Source organism: Pelodiscus sinensis, chromosome 6 (genome assembly GCF_049634645.1).
Source record: "Pelodiscus sinensis isolate JC-2024 chromosome 6, ASM4963464v1, whole genome shotgun sequence".
NCBI classification, from domain to species: Eukaryota; Metazoa; Chordata; order Testudines; family Trionychidae; genus Pelodiscus; species Pelodiscus sinensis.
The window spans coordinates 106,937,160-106,959,946 of record NC_134716.1 but is presented as its reverse complement, the minus strand read 5'-3'; the positions used below and the strand labels follow the sequence as shown (position 1 = coordinate 106,959,946).

Below are 22,787 nucleotides of genomic sequence, written 5' to 3'. Positions count from 1 at the left end.
CGACCCTGCACTTATGGCTGGAAGGTATGAATTCCAACTCCAATAGATATACCTGTGTTTAGCTAGCATGCTAAAAATAGACATGTAGCCACAGCAGTGCAAGCAGTGGGAGGAGCAAGCTATCCCACTTGTGTACCTGAATTATTACTGGGATCACACTTGGGGCAACTACCTCCTTCTACTCCTTGTGCCACCATGGATTTACTTCTATTTTTAGTACAGTGGTTTTGAATCTATGGGTCGCGACCCAGTTCTGGGTCATGGAATGTCAGGCACTGGGTCTCATTGCTGCAGGTTGATCAGGTGACCAGTGTGGGTGTTAAGACAGGCTATCTTCTTGTCCTGGTATCACAAATTGCGCTGAGCCCCAGAAGCAGCCAGCCACAGGCCTGGCTCCTAGGTGTGTGGAGGGAGACTGCACAAAGCTACACACACTGTCCTTGCCTTTAGCACTAGTTCCACACTCACATTGGCTGGGAACCTGTTGCTGGCTGCTTCTGGGGCACATCATGGTCTGCAGTGCCAGGAGAGGCAGGAAGCATGTTTTAGCACACCCACTGAACTGCTGACTGGGAGCTGCTCAAGGTAAACCCCTCCTGCCTCAACCCTGACAACCCCAAAACCAGAGTCCTCTCCTATACTTCAAAGCACTCATCCTCAGCCGCAGAGCCCACACTCTAGTCAAATTATGTTGGGTCATGGACATCAACAATTTTCTTCAATTGGGTTATGAGAAAAAAAAAGTTTGAAAACAACTTCTTTAGTATACTGTCCCAATCAGAGCTTGCATGAGTATGTCTCCTCAAGCTGGAATTTACCCCTTCCACCTTGAGGAGACATATCCTCAAATTAGGATATATCCAAATTAGATAGATATATCCAAATTAGGGATAGAGGAGGAAGTCCTTGACTGTGGGAAATGGGCTAGTCTCCCATCTCCCTTGAAGAAGCAGGAAGATAAGACAAAATGATGAGCCTACCGGCTTCATGCTTTGTTTCTCACCACTTTAACTTGTGTCTGCACACTTCCCGAATGAGCCTCAACCTGAGTAATGCTGGGACAAGCCAAAAGTAGCTTGCTCCCAAGAACTAAACAAAAACACTGAATTTTTTTTATTCATAATTTTTTGGAGACTGACTTCGGTTCCAGACACTTGTACCCCCAGAATGCCCTTACCATTGTCACATTTTGTATGGATCTACCCTACTATTGTCTATAGATCTCTGTGTGAAAGGTTTGATGTAAAGAGTATAATTTTAAAAACAGGTAATTTTGGGTGGCCTTCTGTTTCAGAAGCCTTTGACTAAAAGACCCAAAATTTGTACCACAAACTGTATCTTGAGCCTTGTAATGGAATAACATTTTTAAGAAAATCTGGCTAAGACTGTCAGTATGTCCCAGAAAGACAAGATGGATGTGGTAATATCTTTTATTGGACCGACTTCTGTTAGTGAGAAAGACAAGCTTTTGAGCTTACACAGGGTCCTCTTTCTCTCTCCAACAGAAGTTCATCAAATAGAAGGAATCTCCTCACCCATCTCATCTTTCTGATATGCTGGGACAACCTCAGCTATAACAATAATGCATAGAGTATTTCAGAGCAGTTTGAAAAAGTGGTTTTAAACAGAAACTTCACAGCAATCTCAATTATGAAGTTGTTACTGCTGCTTCTCAATACAATTCATTTTTACAAAAATCTTAAAGTACTTTTTACTCTCCCAATAATTAACTACAACTTAAGAACAAATGAGAACTCAGATTGTATAAACTTATACAAAAAGCTCTGCAAATCTGTGGCTATCCGCTTTATATCTGCAGGTATCCGCATCTACAGATGTCCATGTAGTTATGCGTGGCTCATTTTTAAGGATAAAAATGTGGATAAAGATACAAATTTTGTATCTGCGCAGGGTTCTACTTATATAAGGTAAAATAAGAAGCCACAGTTTCTTACCCTTCCTTGCTGTAGAAGAGAGTGTAATTGGTAGGAAGTCCTCCATCTGAGCCAGGCTTCCACCAGCAAGTAAAAGTTTCCTTTTCTGGAGAACGACACCTCAGTAGCTCAGGCCTTCCAGGGGGCTGGCCTGTGAAATTGCATAAATTATCTAGTTAATAAACATAACTGATTCTCAGTACACTGAATAAAACCAATCCTGAATGTATAAATTAATGACAGGTAGAGAGCAGTCAGACTTGGGTATATTTATATACAAGAAAAAAAAGTTTTCATTTCTATATCAGTAGAGAAGGAGATAGTCCAATGGTTAGCACACTAAACTAGGACTTAGGAAATCTGGGTTGAAGTCTGTGCTGCGACAGACTTTAAAGAATGGGCACTACAAAGAAATAAGGTTGATATCCTGACCAATTGAGGTCAATATCAAATCTCCCTTCAATGAGACCAAAATTTCTCCAGGACTTGGTGTGTGACTTTGGGCAAGTTACTCTATGCCTCAGTTTCCTGCATGTAAATATGGGAACAACAAGCACTGTCCAACATCACAGGGATGCTGTGAGGATAAATACATTAAAATTGTAAGGTACTTAGATACTGGGGTAATATGAGCCATGGGAACAACAAGCACTGTCCAACATCACAGGGATGCTGTGAGGATAAATACATTAAAATTGTAAGGTACTTAGATACTGGGGTAATATGAGCCATATAATTTTCTAAGTAGATACATTGTAAATATGTCTATATTCAAATTATTCCATAAAAAACACTTTTAAAAAGTGTCCTTCAATTCTCTAGTCATCATCCCAAAACTCTGTGATAACAAAAAGAAATCAGCCACCAATGTAGCTGATGAAGCTGCATTTTCCTTCCTAGTAAAAACAACAAGGAGTATTATTTTAGAGCTCCAATAACCTAATAAATTTGTTAGTTTTTAAAGTGCCATCAGACTCCTTGTTGTTTAGCTGCAACAGACTAACACAGTTACTTCTCTGAAACCTTCCTTCCAAGTGTTCGCTGATGTGTGTCTCACTGCCAGTGTTTCCCTACTCTCATACATTCCCAGAAAAGGCTGAATTGATTTTAAGGGATAGGAAATAGGAAGCATTTATATGCTTCTTGCTTAGTGACCACAAACCTGGTACTTAAGAGGCCTAATCTACATGTCTGATCACAGCCAAAGATTTATTGTGATTGGGTTGGTGTCTTACTGATGTAATCAGTGACAAAAACAAAAAGCATAGAGAAAGTCGAAGGTTAACACATTAAATATGATACTGCTGATTGTAACACTTCAGTAAGTAAGATTGTTGTGATTATCCACATGAGGTAAAATATGGTCTCAAGCTATTGAGAATCTTTGATTTTTTAACTCTCGAGATTTGATGCTGAAGTGCCTAAAAATCAGTTCTGAAAATAATACTTAGGATCCTTACTTACATGTGAAAATTTTAATTACTGCCATCAAGACATGAAAAATATAATTAATAAAACAGCAGAGATGAGTAACAGTGCAGCATGGGTAAGGAGTTTGGTATCAAGATCTGAGGTCTGTTATATTTAAGCCACCAGCTAAAACCCAGACCAGGTTGGTAAAAATTTGTTACCATCTTATGGTGAGTACAGTTTCATGTCCTGTCTGAAATGAGCTGATGATCTCCATCTAGTTCCCAGTTAACTAATGTCCAAAGCTCACCATCACATCATTAAATAGCACTTATAGTTGTTACACTAAATAATGGACCAGGAAGATGAACTACTGTGCCATACCTAAATATTATAAATGTTGCACTGCATCTCTTTCTCATACCGTACATTTCCTGTGTATAGGTGACATCAGTATTCAGGGCTGCCATATGGGAACATTTCAACACACTGGAGTCACTGCGATTTTAAAAAGAAATCAACAGAAAGCTTCTCAGCCACTCACCATTAGGGATCTGAATGTAACCTCCTGAGCTCCATTCACTCCAGTCTCCATGGTTTAGCATGCAGCGAACTTCTATAATGTATTTCAATCCAGGATGCAATTTAAATGCTTTATAATGTGTTTGCTGTCCAACAAAAATAGTCTGTAAAGAAATAAAAATATAGAAACTATAAGGAACTGGGGCATTCTTCTATATAAATCATAAAGTGAAATCCTGGTTCCATTAATGTAAAAGTGAGTTTTGCCATTGACTTCAGTGGAACTAGAATTTTACCCACAGACTTTAAAGAATGGGCACTACAAAGAAATAAGGTTGATATCCTGACCCATTGAGGTCAATATCAAATCTCCCTTCAATGAGACCAAAATTTCTCCAGGACTCTAGAGCGTATGGCTTATTTTAGATTTCTGAGGACCAGTTTAGTTTTCACTCATTCCAATATTAGCAACTCCATTTCAGATGTGAGAGCAAAAGAAATATAACCCTGTTGCCTATTGAGAAAGCTTTTCAAGAAACCTGACTCTATGACATAAAGAACACACGAAGTGTGATATTTTCTCTAGTATCTGAGATAGACATATTCATGATAGCCATTTCAAGGAAAATCAACTGTACTCTTTCTTGTAATCAGTTTCTCTCTCTTGTAGTCTCAGTACAATAATGTAAATATCTAGAATTCTCACTTTCCCTCCCTCCAAACCACAGAAATACTTCCTTCTTTTCAATGGTCATGTATGGATACCCTTACTTGTAACCTGACCCTTGTCTGATAACGAGCTGTATATACCAAGATATAGGTAATTAGGGAAAAGGGAACATCCACTATGAAAGTTTGCCATTTCCTTACCTCCCACTCTTTCCCTTCTTCAGACTTTAGTCGTAACTCATAATGAAGTATAAGCCAACCAGATCTGATATCAGCCAATGGAGGTGGAGACCACTTTGCCCAAAGATGAAATATCCCAGATGACTGTATTACTTCTAGAGACAGATTTACAGGTGGGTCTGGCTGAACTGTACAAATGAAAGATCAGACACTGAAACTTCTAGTTTCTCTTACCAGGGAAGCTGCCTACTTATTAAGGTTTAGTACAGGGGCGGCCAACCCGCGGCTCTTCAAAGAAAAAAAAAGAGGCAAAAAGAGACAGAGCCGCAGCGTCCCATGCATCCTTCAAAATGGCTGCTCAAAATGGCCACCATTAAAAGGACAATGCCTACTCTGCTCTTAAAAGGACAGAGTCTGGGCCCCCTTTTTCTTTTTCTCAACAACTTTTTTCCCTTGGCTCTTTGCGCTGTATCCACCACTATTTTGGCTCTTTGTATGTAACAGGTTGGCCACCCCTTGTTTAACTTATTTACTTCAGGAAGTGTCAATTTACACTGAATAAGAAAAGCCAATAAAAAAAGACATCTGGGGTTTGTAATAGTTCATTAGCTCTCTGGCTTTCTTTCTCTCTTTTTGAGTATGTTTGAACTGGCAGTTGACTTGTCACACTATTGTTCATGTTTCTCTTAGACTTTCTGCTGAATTTGTCAAGCTTCAGAAATATATACCGACATAAACTATACACACTTTCATAGAATAAAACCATCTGACCTGATAATAGATGTCTTTGTATCAGCAGAACATGTACATTTGGTAAAACACTGAAAGCAGGATGATCTCAGTGTGGCTTGGAGCCACTAGGGTTTTGAATATACCAAATGTATGCATGTAACCCTGCCCCTCATTTTGCAAAATAAACTAAAGAGTACAGCTCACACTTCCCTAATATGGGTCTACTTCAAAATGCTTTCACAGAAACACTTTTGGCAGGAGACATTAGGAACCTCTGGTCCTAGAATACAAGTAAGTCTTGTGTGTCCCTTGCTAATACGTTTCTGAAGAAGATGCCTAAGGTCAACTCAGAGAAGCAGTGGGCAATAATTCCTGTGTTGTGAAAAAGACATTGATCTTTGTAACTTTGAGCCAGGTCATGTGACTGGGATTAAAAAATAAACCTCAGCCCCTTTCCAGCACTCTTGCAGATCATGCCTTTAATACAGTAACTAACAGAAACATTTACCCCACAGAGTCATAGTTCTAGTTATGAAACATAAACCAGGAAGAACCTTATTCAGTTTTCAAAATCCAGACTGAGTTTTAGGGATACCAGCTAGAACAAGTATCTTTACCTTTGTAAATTAAGCAAAATTTGATCAGGAAGACACTGAGGTAAAATAATCTAGTCTGATATATTTAGAATCTGAACTGTTATGGAGTAGCATAAACTGTCAGCAACCCACTGAGAAAACATGAGCTAATTTTAACTAAACCTGAGCTAAACATCAGATAATTTTAACTAAACCTGATGCCAATTAGTCAATCAAAAATTAATAAGATTTTATCTATTTATAAACAACACACACATCATATGGTTTTTGGACATGAGAGTTTGTCCATCCATCTGTCCTGTCCATCTGACCATTTGTTTAAGAACTCCTCCTAAACGATAAGAGCTAGGACCATCAGATTCGGTATGCAGCTCTTATCATAACTTAAAGGTAAGAATTAGGCTGTGCCAGGAAAATGGGATGTGCCTGGAATGGGATTATTTCTCATTAAACCACACAGAAAAGAGTCAGAATCACCAGACAGATGAAAGGGGCTGGCTGGGGGTGCACCCCCTCCCTCCCTCCCTCCCTCCAGGACTGCCCCAGCCCAGAGCCTCCCACTCCCCAGGTGCCCTTTAGGGCAGGAGGGGGCACTGAACCTGGCTCCCTATCATATGGGAACATTGCTGGCTGTTCGCCTTCATAAAGTTTGTTGCATTCGTCACTCTGGCTGGTGAGTGCAGGGAGCACACAAACCTGGACCTGCCTCAGCCAGGGGACATGTACCCCTACCCAGATGTGCTCGCTGGAGCAGCAGCGGCCATAGAGAGGTGCTTTGTAACTGGCCCCAAGCTGCTGGAGTGAGAGAGGGCTGAACCCCTCATCTCCAGCCCCATCCTAGAGTAATGATTTAGATGAAGAAAAAACAAAAATTATTTGAGTTAAGGACCTGAGCAACAAATCTTCTAGTTTAAAATAAATGGAAATTATCTGCTTATCAATGTCATTCCTATATGGCTCCCTCCCTATTAAATAAAGACATATTTCACAATCAGCAGTTTCAGGATAAAGTTTCAGAAACTAGATGGAGTTGTTTTGAAGTATAAGGACTATGTACTACATTTAAGAAGGAAAAATAAAATTCACAGATAGAAAATGGGAATGACTGGCTAAGCAGTTGTATTGGAGAAAAGAATCTGGGGGTTATAGTGGATTACACATTGAATATGAGCCAACAATACGGTATAGTTGCAAAAAAGACAAATATGATTCTGGTGTGTACTGTATTAGCAGAAATGTTACATTTAAGTCATGGGAGGAAATGGTACCATTCTGCTCAGGCTTTGTGGGGCTTCAGCTCGAATAGTGTGTCTAGTTATGGGTGACACAATTAAAGAAGGATATGAACAAAACTGGAGACAGCATAAGGAAGAGCAATAAAATTGCTAAGAGCTTTAGAAAACATGTTCTGTGAGGAAAGGAACGGACATTTTTAGTTTAGTGACAAGAAGGTTCAAAAATGGGATGTGATAGCAGTCTTCAAATATGTAAAAGACTGTTATTAGGAATGTAATTTAATAATCGTGTAACTGCGTAAAATTTTAGTGGTTACCAGACTATTCAATAGTCCCTAGGGGCAGGGCTGGCAGCCAGAGCACTCCCGGCCCCACTACCAGGGAGCACCCTGCCATTCCGAACTTCTGCCTCTCTATCAGAGGCAGCAGCACAGGGTGCCAGGTGGGAGCTGGTACGTAAGGGAAGCCAGTTTCAACTGGCTGCAGAGCAACCTCTGTCTGTGGTGGGTCCAGGCTCACTGCAGACAGAGACTGCTCCGTGGGTTGAGAAGCAGCCTCTGTCTGCGGGGAGCGTGGAAACCCTGCCCCGTGGACAGGGGCTGATGCTGCAAATCAGCCTCTGTATGCAGCGAGCCAGGGCCTGCCGTGGACAGGGACTGCTCTGTGGCAGCCTCCCCTTCCCACCTGTGCTGCTGCCACTAATAGAGGCAGCAGAACAGGTGGGGGCAGGCAACTCTCACCTACCCCTCCCCGCCTTTGTAGGAGGCAACAAGGGGGGTATGGGTTAGGCATGTCCACAGAACCAGCATGTGTGGAAAGGCAGCTTGAAAGCCAGCTCTTTATGCATCTTGGCTCCCACCTGCCCCCTCACCCTCTGCACGGCTGCCTGTGGGCAGAGGGGTGAAGACAGATCCTGTGCTCATGGGGAGCTGGCTTAAAAGCTGGCTCTGCAGGGCACCAGCTCCCGTTTCCCCTCCTTGCTGCCTTTGATACAGAGGAAGTGGGGGGAGAGCAGAAATGCGTAGTCGACAGGATTAACCAATAAGCTCAGGCTTATCAGTTAATCATGTAGCCGTCTACATGTTGACATCCCTAATTGTTATAAAGAAGAAAGTTCTCTGTCCACTGAGGATAATACAAGAAGTAATTCTCTTTGTTTGCCACAAGGATGTGAGAACTTAAACAGATTCCCCAGGAGGTTGTGGAATGTGCATCCTTTGGAGGTTTTACAAACAGGTTGGACAAGCAATTGCCAACCTAGGCTAGTGAATGGGTGGCCGTCCATCTCAGTGGGCCACAAGATTGTTGTAACCAAGACAGTCTCCAGAGGTACGATAGCTTTGCTAACTGCACTTGTGTATCTAGAATTTGTGGGCTGTGCTGATTAAACTGAAGTAGTGAACAGTGCTCGCAGTCATTATTTTATGCAACCAGCACGTGCATCACTTCAAGTGCCCTTGCTTCATGTACATGTCACCCTACTAATACTGGCAGGAAAAAACCTACATGGGTGGAAAACAGCAGAATCTGGCAATCCTGTGCGGGAGCAAAGGTAAACAAAATGTCTCCTGGCCATATACAAAGCCTTGAAGGGCCACATGTGGCCTGCAAGCTGCAGGTTTCTTACTACAAGACTAAACAAACTTCTGTCAGAGTGGTCTGTATGTACACAGACGGGCTAGATAACTTCTCAAGTTTCCTTCCAGCCCTACATTTCTATGCTTTCTCTGATTCTCTGATGTATAGCTCAGGACTATCTCCACTTTATTTTCTGTTTGCCCCCACTCTTACCTATGGAAGTCACATCCACATAATGAGGTTTAGAGATGTTACTTCCCATCTCATTAGTTGCCTTAACAGAAATGTTATAAGATGTCCAGAGATTGGTGTGCTTTTTGTCAAAGTAACAGGAACTGGGACCTGCAGTTTTGTAATCCGGACATTCATACGTTTGTTCTTTTCTGAAATTAAAAAATGAAAAAGATCAGTGATCAGGAAATTAAGTAAACCATCTGATTTACTAATAGTGGCCACAGTTCAGCAAAACACTTTAAAAGAAGCTTAACTTAAGCATGTATGTACCTCTGCCACCACAAGTAGTTAAGTACATGCTTAAAGTAATCTCATTGCTTAATTTGGCTAGGTTTGGCAGTTCTTAGCCCTGGTTTGCTGAATCAATTAATACAAGTAAAAAATTCCTCATTTCATCCCCTTTTGAGAGTCCCTGGATTTGGCCCAAGGCCTAAGTCCTTTAGAGAAGGCATTCCCACTGACAGTTTTCTGCTCCTGGCAGGGAATTACTTCCCTTTCTTGGAGAAACACCTTTTAAAAAAAAGATTTTGTTTCTCTTTGGTTGGGGTCCAACTGCAGCTCTCCAAGCCACCTGCTTAGATCAGGGGAATTTCAGCCCACAGATAGATTTCTGTGTATAGAGTTCATTCAAAGTCAATGACTTTACTGAAGCAACCTCATTATTTCTCCAAGGCAGAGCTATTAAATGTTGATGGCCTTTGATGGCTTTGTCACAGACTTCCAGACACAGATTCCCTACTCTTTCAACTGCCAAAGGAAGGCTCAAAGCCATACTAAAGATTACATTCAAAACAGAGTTTGAAATTAGCATTTATAAAACAAAAATAAAATCCATAAATTGACATGGACATATTCCTCTATTCTATCAGAACATCTTCGCCATCTGATAATTATCTGCAATTTGAAGACAAAGCGAGAGTTTGGATGCTGTAAATATGTATGATGCAAAGTAATAATCTATTCTACAGAATAATTAGCCAAAGCTTCCCACCCTTCCTTGCTGTACAGCAGAGTGTAGTTGGTAGGAAGTCCTCCATCTGAGCCAGGCTTCCACCAGCAAGTAAAGGTTTCCATTTCTGGAGAATGACACTTCAAAATCTCAGGCTTTCCAGGAGGTGATTGCTCTGGGAAAGTACATGAATCAACCTAGTTAATAAGCTTTACAAATACCATACATTGCATATTTAGGTAATACAGTGATGGGGAGGTATAAGGAGATAGACACATTTCACAGACTGGATATAATACACTGTGCAAAGGCAAACCTGAATATATGAATTATTACTACATAGAATCTAATAGTATTTTAAAACATATCTTGCTAAAATAAAGAGCACATTGACCAATCTGTAAGAAAAAGGCCTTGTCTTCACTATGCGGTGCATTGACAATATAGTGATCTATGGAATGGGCGTTGATTTTTTATGTCTGCTTAGCTAAATCGATCTCTGTGCACTCTCCAGTTGATTCCAGTACTCCACCAGAATGGGAAGAACAGCTGGAGTCAATGGGAGAGCAGCCCCCACCAACCTTACCGTGTAGACGACACCATCATTAGCAGTGCCGATGATTTGGAAAGAGCCAACAGATCATACCAGCAATTGTTACTTCTGCATGGTGCCTCCAGTTGGGAAAGGTGTGTCAAAGAAGAAAAAGTGGACTGTGCATTATCCAAACATTCCATCAGCTATATTCCCAGTACCCCACGGAGAAGGACTGCCGGTTCCTGATGCACCAGAATCATTCTCACTTGAGTCAGACAAGGAAGAGGAAGAGGATGAAACTTCTGGTCCTGAACCATCAATGTCACAGGACCCACATTTTCTCCCATCCTCCTCCTCTGAGCCACACCTCATAACACAAGGTGAACTGAATGACCTTGTCAGGGATTTGGAACTACCCATGAGTAAGGCAGAGCTGTTGGGCTCCAGACTACAGCAGTGGAATCTCCTGGCAGGTGATGTTAGGGTTTACATGTTCTGTGACCATCAAAAGGATCTTGTCCCATTCTTCTTCATGGAAGGTGATCTTGTAGCCTGCAACAACATCGATGGTGTGATGGCAGCCCTCAACATCGTTCACAATCCAGATGAGTGGAGACTGTTCATTGATTCATCGAAGACGAGTCTTAAAGCTGTTTTGCTGCATAATGGCAATGTTTTGCCATCAATTCCAGTGGGTCATGCAGTCCATATGAAGGAAACCTATGACAACATGAAACAACTTTTGAGGTGCATAAACTATGACCAACATCAGTGGAAGCTTTGTGGCGATTTGAAGGTTGTTGCTCTCTTGCTTGGTCTGCAGACTAGATGTACTCCGACAGTCATTGGAGCCTGGGAGGAAAAGTGTTCAGCATCCACCACTTGTTGAATCAAGGAAGATTTTGTTACCACCCTTATACATCAAGCTGGGTCTGATGAAGAACTTTGTCAAGGCCATGCACAAAACACAAGCAGCTTTCAAGTACCTCCATGGAAAATTTCCAAGGTTAAGTGAAGCTAAGATAAAGGAAGGTGTCTTTATTGGTCCTCAGATTCGTGAACTTCTTCGAGATGATGCATTTGACCATGCACTGCGTGGCAAGGAAAAGACGGCATGAAAAGCCTTCCAGTTAGTGGCAATAAATTTTCTCGGAAACAACAAGGCAGACAACTACAGGTTGTTGGTGAAAAACCTCCTCAAGGCATACAAAAGCCTTGGTTGCAACATGTCACTAAAGATACGTTTTTTGCACTCTCATCTAGATTTTTTTCCACCGAACTGCAGAGCAGTGAGCGACAAGCATTTAATGAATACAAGAGACAAGCCAAGAAGCACCGAGTAGATACTGAATAGGACTAAACTATGTACATAATAGTTTTTTGCCTTTTGTTTCATAATAAATTTTATTTATATAACGCTTTTGCTGATTTTTAAAGTGTTACATAAACAGGACAGGTGAAATATTATCATGTAAAGCAACCATAAACACATGAAAAGACCTAGGTTTACAATTTATGATTAAAACTCTACTATCTACACAATATACATAGACGTAAAATGTAAAAACTTAAATATCTTGGAAACAGTAGCCAATCAATTGTTTAATTGTCATATTTGAATTCAGCACATCAAAATACGTAATAAATAGCACATTTTATCTCTGAAGCAGACGACTTCTAAAAAATTGTAGACCAGTGTTATTGGTGTTAGTGAGGTTTCTGGTCAATTTCAGCCTGTGGCTAAAGCCACTACCGGCTGACCAGGAAGCCATGGATTAAATCACTTGTTTTCGGGGGTTTTTTTTACTAAGAAAAGAAATGCTGAGTAAAAAAGGGGTAACCTATTTACAACTAAATTAAAAGCTTTTTTTTTTTTTTTAAACAGTTGTCCTGAGGAGATTGAAAGAAACGTTGAGGAGATAAGAGCTCTGTCTGTGGCCGAGGATGGTTGAGAGGAACTGAGTGGGAAGCCGGGTGCACACAATGATCAAAGGGTGCGAATAGCACGAGCTGTTGATTGCGCATGCACGACCTGGCTGAACACAGCTATTGGAAATCTCCGAGCTGCAGCACCGGGATGAGCCCGACGCCATCAGTAGAGCACCCATGGGGCACTCGAAGAAGCAGCAGCCATTTAGCTTAAAATTCCTAAACCAAAAGGCATTCAATATCATGGAGGGAGGAGGTCTCCCTCGGCCTGGATTATTTTCTGGCAATCCCAATGAGGTGTTGTCAGTAACTTAGGGGTCAGAACAGGGACTGTAGGAGACGGATCCATGGAAAAGCAACAAACCCCAGCCAGACACAGCTCAGAGCACTGGGGGAAATAATGAACGAGGGTCTGAGCTGCCAGCAGAAATATGCACTGGCATTAAAAGCAGCTACTCTGCTGGAGACCTGCAGAGGAGCTACAGATTACTAAATAATGTACAGACCTCCCAGCTTTCTGGCATCGCCTACAAACTGGCTGCAATTCTCATTCAAAAAGAATAAGGTGCAAAGAGGATTGTGCTGTGATGGGGGAAGGGAGGCAAAGGAGTGGGGAGTAAAGGAAAGTGCAGCTTCTGCAAAGGGAACTTGTATCCCTCCCTCACACCTTTCCTCTGCTCCAGCCTCGCTCCCCTCAGCCCCATGATCCGCCTAGCCTGATTGCCCTGCATCGCCCTGCCCCTTCAATCCTTCCCCTGTATCCTCCTTCACTCCCTTACTACCCCCACATCCCTGTTCCCCTCAATACACAGACTGGCAGGGCACTAGTGCTGGAACTTGCAACCTTGGGGAACAGCACTTGGATGAGGAGAGGAGGACAGAGGCACTTCCCTGCCCAGCCCAGCCTTATGAGGGGGCTCACCTCTCACCTGCAGGCTGCAGCTCTGTGGTTGGGGTGGACAGACCCCAGGGCTGGTTCCAGCCCAGCCGGGAGCAGCAGGGCACTGGGAAAAGAGCTCTTTGCCCCTGCACACACCTTGCAGGGAACAGCACAGCTTGGGCCCTGGCACCCGACATGTGACCAGCTGCCCAGCCTGGATCTGAAGGTCCAGCTCTGCCCCCTCCCAGAGCGGGAGGCAGAGCTGTAGCACAGGAGGGGAGTTGTTTGTTAACTCTTTAGCTTCCATGAGTTGCACACCTAGGCTGGGCAGGGGCAGCCCCAAGGATATGGAGCTCACCTGGCCCCTGCACCATACCATGCATCCCATGCCACCTCTCTTAGCAAGAAGCTGGAGCTGGTGGCTCGAGCCGCAGCATGGGCTCCCTGCTATGTGTGGGGTTAGGGGTGGGGCTGAGCTCCCACCCCGTGTGCCACTGAAAATCATCTCAGATGCCACCCCTGGCATAGAGAGTATGCTTATTAAGTTTGCAGTTTTCTGTTACATTGATTTATTTTTTAAATAGCAAAAATGGAGTCTTTGTTAAGAAAGTGTCAGTTCTGTGGTCAAATTCCAGGCCTTAGTGATTTCAGCACCAATGATTTCACTAGTAATATGTTACTTCACCACACCATTGCTGCCTTTGCACTGCCCTTCAACACATTGCCTGCATGTTGAGTCCTAGGTCAGTCTACACAAGATTTTATCAATGATTTTTGCTCAAACGATCACTGAGACAAGACAAGGACTCTCAATTGATTCTAGTCAGCTCTGCCTTTAAACACTGGATGTAAAGTGTCAGATATAATTGAGGATTCCCAAATAGACTCTATGCCACCAGAAATAAAACCTGTTTCCATCTTCTGTGACTTTCAGTTAGATGTGACAGTTGATTAACAGATGGCAGTAGATAGCTCATTCAGACCACTGGCTGATAATAGTTAGTCACCCTGACCAGTCATTAACCAGAATCATGGACTCACCCTACTCTCCATTGTCTCTATGATTCTCTGATGACCTGAGACAAAAAAGGAGGGTGGAAAGGGAAACTGAAGGGAGAGATCTCTCTAAATTCACCAATCAAAGAGCAATATTGCCAACCCCAAAAATCACAAGGAACACCTTCACAAAGTTATGAGACTGGTCTACAAATCATAAGATTTTTAAAAAAATAAAACATGTTGGATTTTTATTGGCCTTTTGTTTGAGTATTTAGGGTTCATGTTTTAAAACTTTCCTCCTTAGCGGTAAGGCCCAGAAGTATAGAGAACTCTTTTTAAATGAAAGCTGAGATTCCTACATAATCAATTGACTCCAGGTCTTTAGAAAAACACCAAATGTTTTGAGACTCATGGTAAAACAATGGAGGAATTCTTGTGAGCCCATACTCTGCCCACAGAATGAATAAACAAACAAACAAACAAGCAAATAAATAAATAAACAAACAAATAAACCTGAAGGAATTAGGACTGGGCTCCTACATCTCACATTCAGAACTGACTAGGACACTTATGACAAGATTTTCAAAGGTGTGTAAAAATCAGATAGATATCTTTGAAGATCCAAGTTGGCAACTATCTCTTTAGGAGCTTAATTACCTTTGAAAATCTGAGCTTAGATTTCCAAGTCCAATTTTCAAAAATGACTTTAGTCACTCAAGTGCTTTTGAAAATTTTAACTGGGGGCCTAAAGAGACAAAAATAGACAAAAGGCAGGAGACATGGTATTCCTTTTAAAAATGTGTGACATCTATTTTTAACTAAATTTTATATTATTTGTCTCTCGGGGCAACTGATCCCTCCGGCCTCCTCACTACGCCCCCCCCCCACCTTCCTGCAGATCTCTCATTTTATGCATGTGCAAGATCTGTGAGAGCCGTCCCATGACTCTGCAGTTAGTGTCTGTCGGCTTCTGGGTGGTGTCTCAATGCTGCCACATTCACCTCCAAAGAGGGGGCTTTCCAAAGCAGGTCCTTGCTGCAGACCCCCAAGGCATCCACAGGTCCAGTCTCCTTTCAATGGGCTCACTTCCCAGGGCTCATTGATCTTGGATCTGGCTTCCATCCCCTCTCCAACCTTTGTAACTGCCCAGAGGTGCTCACCTTCCGCCTTATCCATTCCCACCTCATTCACCCCACAGGGACAGTCTCAGCCTCACTTGTCCTAGGGACTATTCTACCAAAATGCAATACAAAGTTTCCATGTAAAAGGACTCAATACAAAGCTAAAAACTTCAATGAGAGAATGATTAATAGAGAATGATTAATAGAGACACCTCTGCCTGCCTCCACTCCTGTTCCCCAGAGTCTACAGCCCCATTGCGAAGGAAAGAGGCTGAGGCCCATCAATGGGACTGAAGCAGTCATGAGCAAGCCATGCCCGGGGGCCATTCTCCTGTCCATTGCTGGTGCAGTGTTGCTTCAGGCACACTGAAATGCAGTCACCTCTAGGGTGGGCTGGACAGCTGTTCAACACCTGCACAAGGTTTCAGGAAGGGGGCAGTGCAGGCTGCCTTCCTGCAGAGCCCCCATCAGAACTACCGTGCTCTCCTGGCTTAGGAAAAGAATAAACAGGAGGATTGGAAATTAACCCACCCAGTCTCACGTCCCCTAGGCAGGGAATGAGCCATCTACATTAGGCCCCAGCTGGAGTATCATGTCAAGTTCTGGGTGCCACATTTCAGCAAACATGGAGAAACTGGAGAAACTCCAGAGAAGATCAACACAAATGATAAAAGGTCTAGAGAACATGAGATATGAGGCAAGGCTGAAGAAATTGGCCTTGTTTACCTTGGAAAAGAGAAGACCAAAAAGGGACATGAGAGCAGCTTTCAAGTATCTAAAAGAGTATCATAAAGAGGAGGAAGAAAAATTGTTCTGCTTGACCTCTGAGGTTAGGATGAGAAGCAATGGACTTAAATTGCAGCAAGGGAGGTTAGATTGGACATTAGGAAAAACTTCCTGCCTGTCAGAGTGGTTAAACACTGGAATAAATTGCCTAGTGAGATTGCAGAATCTCCATCACTGGAGATATTTAAAACCAGGTTAGATAGACACCTGTCAGGGATGAGTTAGGGCAACTCAACTTTGGAAGCCCCAGGGGCCACACTGATACTTATAGAACATGCTGAGGGCCTCAACTTAAGTGTGGTTGCATATGTAAGCAAATATATACAAATAGCTTCTCTCACACTGACAGGCATGAATACAAAAATTAAGGCAAGACTACACAACACACAGACCCCATTTAAGTCAGCTCTGCTGATATTAATAAAATGCAATATTTACCCGATTTCTACCCATGTGACAGTACTTTTCATGAGCAATGACAGTCCAAGAATTTAACTACTGAAACACATATCAACAGAAGATCATTACACTGACTACTTTTTTGTTTCAGCTCCGACTTGCTGGCCACATGTTGATCCCCACATAAACCCAAACTGCACTGCGGGACACAAACAAACTGGCCATGGGCAGCATACCAAGTTATTAATAAATATTTTATAAACCTTGACCTTTTCTCTCTGCTGCCATGTCTCCTCTCCTTGCACCATCATCTCCTCTGGTGCCTGCTGCCCCCCAACTCCTCACCCTCCTCTGCTGTCCTGACTCCTGCCCTTCTCACTGCCCTCAGCCCTCCTGTGACCTGCCCCCCTCCACCAGCCATTCTCTCCCCCCTGTGCCCACTCCTCCAATAGCCCAACTCTGATCATGTGAGCTACCCCTCCTCATCCTCTCTTCTAACACCTCCATCTACACACCTGCCCTGCTTCTCTCCTCTGGTGCTGGTCCCTCCCCTGCAGGTGTCTGCCCTTCTGCTTCACCCCATAATCCACTGGCACCTGCACCTTCCCTTACCCCTGCACCCTCCTGGTGCCTCCCCCTTCCCTCACTGTTCCTACCCCCTTTTTCCCTGATACCAACCCCCTCACCACTCTCTGCCTCATTCCCCTCCTGCCCCTCTGTGCCCTCACACATGCCTTGCTCCATCCCCATCTTTCTCATGCCCACCCCTCTTTTCAAGCCTTCGCCCAGCACCTCCTCCTCTAGCCCCCAATGCCCTTCCCATCTCCTCTCCTCTCCCAGCATCACCCTGTCCCCCCCCTCCCACTGACACCTCCCTTCCTGCCTTTTCCCTCATTGTCTGCACTTGGCCCCCTGCCATTTGTCTCTCCTGAACCCCTGTCTCTTGGTGCCTTCCTTTCCCCCCACCCAACCCCCTTCTCCTTCCACCCTCCCCCTCTGCCTCCTCTCCTCCGCCGAAGCCCCTTCCCTTCCCCCGCTGCCGCCACCTCCTCCTCTCTCTCCCCCCCACTGCTGCCGCTTCCTCCTCACTCTCCCCCCTCCCCTGTCACCGCCGCTGCCGCACGAGCCTGTTCCCTACCTTCTGCCTTCCCCGTTGCGGGGCCGGAGTCCGTGCTCAGGCCCCAGAGGCCAAACCTGGGGCCAGTAAGGCTCCGCAATGTGCTTCCCAGGAGTGTCAAAATCCCGGGCCGTGACGTCATGTCATGCCTGGGCGTCCTCCCCGTCCACGTGCAACGCCATGCATGGTCAGCAGCAGGTGGGGAGGAGGAGCCGCACAAGTCAGGGACATTTCGGGGCCGAGGGGGACGCCCCTGGGGTGGGGTGGGAGGACGCGCGGGAGGGCCGGCGGGGGGTGGGGGGAAGCCGGGGCCTGCTCCAGGCAGAGCCAGACTCAGCTCCGCATAGTGGTGGAGCAGGGCCCTGGATCTGTAACTCGCCAGCACTTCCGGGTTCTGGGGCCCCGTTAGGCGCGGGGTCCAATTCGGCTGAATCGGTCGAATCGGCCTAAGGCCGGCCCTGCAGAGAAGAGCAACAAGAATGATTAAAGGTCTAGAGAACATGACCTATGAAGGAAGACTGAAAGAACTGGGCTTGTTTAGCTTAGAAAAGAGAAGTCAGAGAGGGGCCATGATAGTGGTTTTCAAATATCCAAAAGGGTGTTACAAGGTAGAGGGAGAAAAATTATTCTCCTTGGCCTCTGATGATAGGACAAGAAGCTTAAATAGGACAAGAGGCTTAAACTGCAGCAAGGGAGATATGGATTGGACATTAGGAAAAACTTCCTTACTGGTGTCAGTCCCCGTAATACACGAGGTTCGAAGGGATGCCGGAAAGGATGAGACCACAACTGGGGGTTTTAAAAAGCACAAACTGATTTTATTTTGATGACGCCAGACAATCATCAGAACAAAAATTAAACAGATTGCCAGACAACACAAAACAATTCCCTGAGGCTTTTCTAAATCACAATAATTCCCAATAACTGCCCAGGGGTTAGGAACAGTTGAATTAACACTGGTATTGTCCATAGGGCTGATTATTTACACAACTTTATACAAGGAAACAGTAAAAAACCTAAACCACAACTATTTATAAACTAACTTAGTAACTTTTTAGCCACTGTCACTTGACAAGCAATAAGGACAACTAAAAAATCAATCAGGATAGGGATGGTGGTGGTGGTGGGGGTTATACCAGTTCTGGAGACAGCAGGAACACAAGTACTGGTCACATGCTCATAAACTATCTCCACTCGGGTCGACCAACTCGGAGTATGCTCAGTAAGACTCGAGAGTGGGGGGTGCAAGGCGTCTGGGTGATCAGGTCAGGTGTTCACTCGATGCGAATCCCCCGTGGGAGAGGGGCTGCCTGCCTGTTTTATTGCCTGTGAACTTATCACCCTATAGGTTGGTTTTTGCTGCAGTGGGTGGAGTAGCAGGCCTGAGCACAAGTCAGCCCATTGCCTGATCTTTCACTGCAATGGGTGGAGCGAGCAGGGGAAGATTATTAATTTACATGCCCTTATATGGAAAACACTCCACCTCACAGACAGAGCCCCCTATACCAGCCTTAGAGGTATTACAGGCTATGGCTCCCTGCGACGGGCAGCCATTTCTGATGTTCTGTCTCGGACAACTGGCAGGATGGTTAAGTACTGGAATGAACTGCCTACGGAGGTTGTGGAACCTCCATCACTGGAGATATTTCAGAGCAGGTTGGATAAACATCAGTCAGGGATGATCTATTCTAGATGGTGCTTGGTTCTGCCGTGAGTGGAGGGGACTGGACTTGATGATCTCTCCAGGTCCCTTCCACCTTATTCTATGAATCTACAAATCATCAATTCCTGTCCTTACAACTTCACAAGAAAATAGAGGCAATCAAGCCATCTTCAAAATCTGTGTATAGGAGTTCTTAAGCAAACTGGTCATTTTAAGTTGTATAGTTTGAACCCCTCTAGTCCAGCAACATCCATGGTCCAGCATCATTTTAGTTAGTTGTATGGCCACTCATTGTGGGTGTGGCCAAGTTTCCCACAGCCCCATAAAATTTGTTTACAGCCATCAGTCTTGGCTTTCAGTGTGCTGCGCTGTTCTTTAGCTCCAATTTACCCCTAAATGTCTTCTAAGAGCCCAGAAAGCAGTGGAAATGTTGATAAGTTTGCTAGACAATATTGACCTGCTATGGTTCAGCAAATTCTCTGGTTTGGCACAGGTCAGGTCCTGAGGGTGCTGGACTGTATAGGTTCCAATGAGGATCAGGATAGCCATGATTTAACTTCAGATTTTTCTTAAAAAACTATTTTCAGGACATGTGGTATATACTTTTCTACTTACCATTCAAACACTCTATGTTCAGAAACAGCAGAAATATTAATCTAACTGATGATGCCAATTTTTGCTTCATGTTGTTTGCCTACTCCTCCTTCAGCAGGAAAAGCAGGATTAGAGGTTAGCTGAAAAATAGAACAATGTGCAGCATTTTATATTATTTAGCATGAGTATATATCACTATGAAATCAAAGCACTTTGCAGACTTGAGCTAATAAATCCTCACCACCCACCTGTAGTTGAATAAGAGTTATTGTCCCTAATATTATATATAGGGAAGATGAATCACAGAAAGGTTAAGTATCTGACTAAAGGTCATTTGGCAAATTGTTAGCAGCGCCACAATTAAAATTCACAGCATACCCTATTCTTGTGATTTGATCAAGAGCCTATGATATTTGGTGCCTTTTTTAAAGCTGTAGCCCCAGATTCATGCAAATATGTGTATCTTAGTTTTCACTTAAAAAGTATTTAATTTCTGGTTGTAGAGAACAGTTTGAGAACATGACCTACTGAATTCTAAATGCTCAAAAACTGGAAAGTAAATAAAAAGAACCTGTCTTTTTTTTTCTTTCACTCACATGACTCTTGAGTCAACGTCATGATGATGAGGGGCCTAACTCATGTTTTCTGAACTGTTTGGGTTGGCAAAACTAAATTCAGGTATCCCTCAGAATGCAGATTACCGTGCACATCCTTTACAGGGAAGACCAATACAAATAATTCATTTAGTTTCTTCACAATAGCCTTGTTTTCCTTGAGGGCTCCTTCAGTATTTCAATCATCCAGTGGCTTCAATAACTTTTTGGCAAACTTCCTGATTCTAATGTTCTTAAAAATTTCTTGCTTTTAGTTTGTGTCTTTTGCTAGCTGCTCTTCTAATTCCCTTTTCGGCCTTCTTTATACTTTTATACTTGACTTGCCAGTGTTTATGCTCCTTTTTATTTTCCTCAGTAAATTTGTTTTGCAAACAGTTAATGCAATCTCACAAATCCCCTTCACAGAAGTGATTCTACCACTATTTTATTGTTTCTCTCCCTCCCTCATGTTTCCTGGATACCCATCATATTTGATTTAGTTTTCATTTCCAGGATATTTTCTTTCAGTTTTTGACCAGGAGCTATCAGACAGTATACAGTCCAATAAAAGATTGATATCCCCATGCTAGTCATATTTCACTGTTAACCTCATTCAAAATTCCATGAATATGGTCCATTGACAGATTAACATACACCTATTTTTCCAGTGCTTTGCTATAATTCATTTTTTTCTGATTTTTCTTCAGTTTGTGATGTATAACCTAACACTTTTATCATAAATATAATTCACCTTTATATTTTCATTGTGAATAACACTGCGTATTTCTCTTGCAGTGTTTATTATATTCTTTATAGAAAGAGTCTATGCCTACAGTTCTCCTTTTCCTGTCCTTATTGACTTTTTTTTTCTCCTGATGCTTCAAGAGTCTCCTCACAGCTTTTGCATTATATGTGTTATTAACTATGCTTACCTTTTAAAAAATCTCTTTAGCTTTTCTTCTATAGGATCTTTTGAAAAAGCCTGCTGTTTTCAATAGAACTGCATCTAGACCGCGGTTTTACTTTCAAAATGGCACTTTTTCGAAAGAGCGCAATTACGTGATTATGCAAATGAAGTGCGTGATATTTAATTCCCTGCTTTATTTTCAATTTTGAAGTGTCTAATTTACATCCACCTGTTGAAAGAGGGATGTAATCTAGACACAGATTAGCTGTGCAAGGCAAAATGCTTTCCCCAGACCTGACGAAGAGTATTGTGTGTCTCAAAAGTTTGTCTTTCTTATCTACAAAAGGTGGTCCAATAAAATATATTACTTCACACATCTTGTCTCTCTCCTATCCTAGGACTGACATGACTACAACTACACTGCATACATTTAACTTTCCCCAGCATGTTAGCTTTTAGTAGTTTATCAGCTTGCTCTTTAAAAACAAAGTCAACTAAAACCGTGTTTCTGAAAGTATTTCGTGAAATCACTTTGAGAAACACATTAACTGGCTGCCCCAGTTTGTTTATTTACTGGTGCCGCGGTCACGGAGCCTCGTGGCTCCAATTGCCTCTGGTTCACCCTTTGCAGCCAAAGTGGGCCGGGCCACCACTTCCCGTGGCTCTCCTTGGCTGCAAAGGACAACACAAAGTCAATTGGAGCCGCAAGGCTCTGTGGCTGCGGCACCAGTAAAGAAACAAACCGGGGCAGCCAGTTAATGTGTTTCTCAAAGTGATTTTGCGGAGCACTTTCAGAAACACTGAACTAAAAGATCACCAGATCGCAACTTCCTGGTTCTTACAATATCCCCCCACCCTTTTTTTTTTTTAAATCCAGGTAGCTACTTTCACAGAGTTAATATCACAACCTTTGCCTAGGGATCTTACAATTATACATTCTGTTTGTTTCCTTCCTTCCTTAGATTTGCTTTTTTTCCTGATACCATCATAATCTATTCTCCCCACCTCCCAATTTGGTATCCATTCTCCCTCACTAACAGTCTCTTCTCTAGTTTTCAGAGTGACTTCATTTGGGGTCAGCAAATCCTCCATCTGCCCCCAGGTTCCCCCCCACACCCCATTTGCACACATGCTCCTTGACTATGGAATTCTCTTTGCAATAGACATCTATACAGCTTATTTATTTCTCTTATTTAAATCTATAGTTAATAGGCCACATTTTAAA

At 43.1% G+C, this 22,787-nt stretch overlaps 1 protein-coding gene across 9 annotated transcripts in view; it reads right to left on the bottom strand.

The window, feature by feature from the left end:
* The window catches only part of PRLR (prolactin receptor), a 261,793-nt gene that overhangs the window by 17,644 nt on the left and 221,362 nt on the right, over positions 1-22,787 (bottom strand). For 8 of the 9 annotated variants that reach the window (XM_075932555.1, XM_075932553.1, XM_075932557.1 and 5 more), the window contains 6 exons: positions 20,084-20,202; positions 10,082-10,214; positions 9,070-9,239; positions 4,737-4,903; positions 3,889-4,030; positions 1,956-2,085 (listed from right to left, as the gene is read on the bottom strand). In XM_075932555.1, coding sequence (XP_075788670.1) covers positions 1,956-2,085; positions 3,889-4,030; positions 4,737-4,903; positions 9,070-9,239; positions 10,082-10,214; positions 20,084-20,153 — 812 coding nt within the window. In that variant the 5' untranslated portion in view covers positions 20,154-20,202. The remainder of the gene's footprint in view (positions 1-1,955; positions 2,086-3,888; positions 4,031-4,736; positions 4,904-9,069; positions 9,240-10,081; positions 10,215-20,083; positions 20,203-22,787) is intronic. The other variant, XM_075932559.1, reaches the window with a different exon arrangement.